Source organism: Vicia villosa, linkage group LG1 (genome assembly GCF_029867415.1).
Source record: "Vicia villosa cultivar HV-30 ecotype Madison, WI linkage group LG1, Vvil1.0, whole genome shotgun sequence".
NCBI lineage: Eukaryota > Viridiplantae > Streptophyta > Magnoliopsida > Fabales > Fabaceae > Vicia > Vicia villosa.
The window spans coordinates 28,832,532-28,838,107 of record NC_081180.1 but is presented as its reverse complement, the minus strand read 5'-3'; the positions used below and the strand labels follow the sequence as shown (position 1 = coordinate 28,838,107).

General features: G+C 33.8%; 1 protein-coding gene across 1 annotated transcript in view; it reads right to left on the bottom strand.

Annotated features, from left to right (window-relative positions):
• The window catches only part of LOC131601244 (protein ENHANCED DISEASE RESISTANCE 2-like), a 19,593-nt gene extending 17,054 nt beyond the window's left edge, over nucleotides 1-2,539 (bottom strand). The window contains exons 1-3 of the mRNA XM_058873054.1: nucleotides 2,178-2,539; nucleotides 1,378-1,452; nucleotides 1,135-1,192 (exon numbers count right to left, since the gene is read on the bottom strand). Of these exons, the coding sequence (XP_058729037.1) occupies nucleotides 1,135-1,192; nucleotides 1,378-1,452; nucleotides 2,178-2,399 (355 nt within the window). The 5' untranslated portion in view covers nucleotides 2,400-2,539. The remainder of the gene's footprint in view (nucleotides 1-1,134; nucleotides 1,193-1,377; nucleotides 1,453-2,177) is intronic.
• Between the last annotated feature and the right edge of the window lie 3,037 nt (nucleotides 2,540-5,576).

Here is a 5,576-nt window from a genome sequence, read left to right as displayed (position 1 = left end):
GTTTTCAATTAGTTCTAAATCCCTAAAACTGCATGTAAAGTTCACCTACATGGGTCTCAGACTACAAGGTGAGACTCATTATGGTTTTTGCACTCGGTGCGTGCTGGGATGCTAACAAATTACAACGCTAGCATTTAACCTGAAAATGCAACAAGATAAGTACCATAAAAAAGTCTTTGTTAAAAAAATCTAATTGTGCACATAGAGCTTTGGAAGGGTGCGGTTAGGATGGAAATAGGCTAAGCCGAGTTAGGCTTAGAGTGCCCAAATCTGGTCAAACCAAAAAATTCAAGGCCGAATTCTAGCCTATCACCCATCACAAGCTTATTATTAGGATGACCTTTTTGAAAGTCTGATATGGCCTATAAGTCTACTTAAAAGCTTATTTCATACTAATGTCTCAAAGCAAGTAATATGACATATGTTTAACTAGTCTGACGAGCTAATACGTCAATGAGATTAAGTTATTGTTTGAGATTTAACATGATATTTAGAGAGTATAACTTTATATGACAATCTATTTCAAATCTATTTTATAATAATACATTTAAACATGTCAAAAATTAGTTTAAGATAATATGCTTAAACTAATGAAAAGAAAATGTTTTTGGTAAAAAAAGATCAATTTGTTTAATGAAAAAAACAAAATCTAATATGATAAGAATAGTTATAAAAATATATTATTGATGTTTACTTCAGTAGGCTAGCCTTATAGGCGTTCTTTGTGATATGGAGTCAGGCCTTTTTAGCTAAATAGTTTTTTTTTAAAATCCATAGCCTTATTTATTTTCTTAAAAAAAAAGATATTGTCTCGCCTAGGCCTGAAGTAGGCTCGGACGTAGGGCCCTATCAGTCGGTCAGGCTTGTTTCCACCCCTAGGTTGGTGGTTTTTTTCTTAAGAAAAGTTGAAAGAAACCTAATCCATGTTTTTTGAAAATGATTAACATAACTTAGCAACAACTTTCACAATAGAACCTTATTATTTGGTTTTATATGTAGTAGAGTGAAACAAGTTACAAGATGATCAATGTTGAATTCTTCCAAACTGTTTTACCTGTTAAAAAGCATGCTGCATGGCAATGTGCTTTCAATCACAATAAAATATTATTAGACTAAGAAACTCAAAACTATAACTTACTTCTCCCTTTCTGGCCTCATCTAATCGATTGTAAAACCGTAAAACATAAAGATCCTGGGGAAGAAGACAAAAAAAAAATACTTAGCTTCCATCAAAAATATAAATTAAATGAAACAAGTAACTCAAATCACAAGATATTGTTATGACTTTAACCATAAACAGAATATTCCATATCCATCAAAACCAACATACAATCAGTTTAATTTAGTAACACATAAATTTGTATGCAAGAACTTTACCCCATCATTGACCTTTCGGCGACCTAGCTCCTCCACCATTAGTGTGGGTCCTACAACTCCTTTCCTAATAGGTTTCTGCATATAAGAAAAGTTTGACAGTGAGCATTCTACTGTTAAAAAAACAAAACAGACAACTAACTAACAAGTGAAGTGGAACTACTATAAATTTACAACCCCATCTAAAAGACTATTATTGAAGCTAACAAGTATGCCTGTTCAATTATTATGAAAGGTGTATGACATGTCCAGTGGCCATGTATGTCTCTGCATCAATATCATATTTAAATATTTCGGTCTAACAAACTAAGGACAAAGCTCCACTAAGGTGAGAAATTCACTTTAAATATTAAAGTGAGTAACACCAATCATCTATAAACAAATCAAAAGTTGTTATCTATGAAGCACAGACACCTGAAACATGACACTCACACGTCGATCTCAGTAATAATTAGAAAAAATGAATAAATTAAACGTAATGACAAGTGTTGCTATGAAGTTCTTTTTATAATTTATTATGCACATGTATGATAAATTAGTTCAACTCTTAGATTTTCTCATTTTACTAACTATTCACTTTAAAATAGCCAAATCCACTAGCTAAATAGTGCTAGTAACTGAATTCGTGAAAAGTTTCGGTATAACTAGGAAATAAATCACAAAATTAAACACTAAACACCGCAGTAATTAGCATTTACTCATGATCTAACTCCAAACACTCTTCGGAATTAGTAATTACTACTCGGTGTTAATTAACAGTAAGCAATAATAAAGTAGTGTAAGAAGAAAGAGAAGAAACATACAATGGCGTGGTTTTCATGAGGATCACGCTTGTACATAGAAACATACTTCCCCCTAATGAAAAGGAATCGGAGATGACAATACTCACGACCAATGGAATTCACTCCCAAGTGATAAACCCAACCAAAAAACTCGAAAATTCCTCTTTCTTTATCTTCGCCGCCACCTCGCTCCGATCCTCCGCTACCTGATTTGTTCAGCTCCGAAGCTGTTGCGTCGTCCATCGCACGAAGCAGTTACGTCTTAATCAGTTATTCCTATCCGTTCTTCTGCAGCTACTTCTTGCTATTGTGAAACGTGAAATGTGAAAATTTCTACAACACGCTTATTTTCATGAGTTGAATAATGAGGTGATTAAATTCAAACTTGTCCTTTTTTTTTCAATTTATTTTTGTGTATTATTGATTATTGCCTTTACTTTGTGGGTCCCAGTTTAGGTTGATGATAGTGAGGTCCGACTGGTTGAGGTTGAGGTTGAGCTGACCGTCAAAGGGGTTTGTTAATTGTCATTAGGCGATGATAACACGTTACGTCGCACTTGCACTGATTTATTACACGTTAGAGGTTGCCACCTGGAAAAGCTTTGTTTTTATGCTTATTTTGTTCCTTTTTTTTGGTATTGTATCGTCGTTTTCACTTTTAAAAAGGTTTAAAATTGTTTCCAAATTATTAAAAAGTTTGGATTCATTGAACATAATATTTCTTTTTTTTAAATGGGAATTGACTAAACAGAAATTTTATTTTATTGTGCAATAACATGGAGTAATATTTTTATATAGAATAAATTTGAATTTTTTTCTCAAGTCTCACAGTGTTATAAAACTGTGTTTTTTTTTTTAAATTAGAACACTTTAAATCTCATCTTTTTCTTCCTCTCTATCTCCTTTCATTTCTCTCTCTCTCTCTCTCTCTCTCTCTCTCTCTCTCTCTCTCTCTCTCTCTCTCTCTCTCTCTCTCTCTCTCTCTCTCTCTCTCTCTCTCTCTCTCTCTCTCTCTCTCTCTCTCTCTCTCTATTGAAAAAAAATTGCTTAAGAGAGATAGAGACAACAAACAGTATTTTAAAAATCAGATTGGTGAGAATATTAGATCATTGATTTATTGATCGAATCATTGGGTCACTGGTTAAACCGCATGACTAAGTGCATGTTTGGATACACGTTTGCATAGCTAGACGCGCGTTTTGAAGAGTTTCCACCGTGAAAAAAGAGAAGCTACACTTTATAGTTTCTAGCCAAACGCACGTTTGTGGCTTAGACGCAAATTTCCACTGCATATCCAAACATACTCTAAACCAGATTAAATCAGATAATTCGGTTAAATAGATCGGTCACTATAACAAAACTATATAGGTATAAAACATATCGAATCAGATGATTCAGTCTCTACAAAATATAACCAGCACTTAAATTTTTTGAAAATATCATATCATAAATAAATCCACAAGTTTATAATTTAAATTCAAATTTTAAACATTGGTATTACACATAACCAAATTCAAAAGATGACTCTGAAGGTTAAGTCGATTTTGATTATGAAGGAGACTCTAAAGATGAGTCAGAAGCTAAAGGTGATTCTAGAGGCGAGCCTAACTCCAAAGGTGAATCTAATTCTAATCCAGATTCTAATGATGATCCAGAATTTGGTGATCAAGCCTCTGAGGGAGGTAAAACGTCTAAAGGTGGAACTTCTAAAGGCGGTCCAACTTTTGAAGTTGGTCCAGCATCTGATATTGTTCCAGAACTTGAAGAAGACTATGAACAAGTTCATAGGCCACAAGGAATTAAACAAATACCAAGAAAATTTGCAGAGTTTTACATGTTGCAAGATACTGAGATAAACTCTGAATGAGAAGTTATTTAGTGTACCATGTTAGTAGACTTTGAACCAGTGAGTACTGAAAAAACTCTCAAGAAGAAAGTGTGGCTGAAGGCCATGAAAGAAGAACCTGAATCTATTGAAAGAAACAAGACTTGGGAGTTGATTGAGTTTCCAAAGGAAAAGAAAGCCATTAGTGCCAGATGGGTTTTCAAAATAAAGATTAAGCCAGATGGATCAATTGGCAAACACAAAGCAAGGTTACTTACTAGAGGACTTCTACAGAAACCTGGTTTAGACTACTCTGAGGTGTTTGTGCTTGTAGCTAGACGTGAAACAATTAGATTGGTGATTTGTCATACCCCAATTTTTGACCCATACATTTCGTTCCACTAGATCATTTGCATATCATTCATCTATTCACCAAAGCATGATTTCAAAGGAACGACATTTGTGCAATTTAGGGTTTCACGGTGGTTTAGAGACTTTTTCACCAAATAAGACAGAATCATCTGGCTCTTTGCTCGAGCAGTGGTCCACGTGAATTATGGGTACTAGAGACTTCTTCGTCATCAAGCTACAAGGTTATTCTCCTTTTCTCAGCATCAGGGTGCAAGATTCTGGAATTAGAGTGTTTAAGGTTACACCAAGACAACTGAGGATCGTTGAATCGAGGCTTTCATTTTGTGATGATACTTGTTAATTGGTTGAAATCTGTTTTGAAATTTCATGGAATTAAAGTTGTTTCTTCATCGTTGAACATCCAAAGTTAGAGGATTAAGGTTCATTGTTTATGAATTGCACAAGAAAGATATGGTTACGATTTCTTTGACAAGGTTTTGTTGCCTATTTCACTTATTTGTTTGCAAATCGTTCTGGATTTGAATTGAAGATTTAAAGAATGTTATTCAAATTAAAATAAGAAGATTCGTTTACATGAATGTCTTGGAATACAAGTTACTTGGAGTTCATAACCTTCATCGAGATATCAAAATGAGGTTCTAAGTTTCAAATTCAAATTCATTATTTTAAGATTCAAAAGCCAAATTCCACACAAGGTTACATTCCATTCAATTTCCAATATCTTTACATCTTACAAGAAAAAGAGAGATCACATTTTAATTCCATTTTGAACATTTCAAGAACAATTGGTATTCAAGTGCAATTACTTCTCACAAAAGGGTACAATTGGAATTCCATTTTGACAAATTACAAGGGATTACAATACTTTTTGCTAAAAGTCCTTGGTCATTTGAAATGTTTACAAATAAATTGCACAAGCTTTTACAGAAAAATGAGTCCATAAGCCTAAACTCATAAGGCCCAAATACAAGGCCCACCCAAGAAATTGTTGACCACAAAAAATCTGTCCAAGTTTGCTTCACACAGCCACGGTTTGGCTTGCTTCTTGTCTACCAAAGATTACCTAAAATGGCCAAAACAGAAAGCTGTAACATAAAGAGAAAAATCAGATACCACGTTAGAGAAAAGGCTTGCAATAAAGGGACAAAATTTTCATTAAATTGTTGAGAAAAAAGAAAGCAGTGATGAATCAGGAAAAAGCATTATGCAGAGTTATCCAGTTT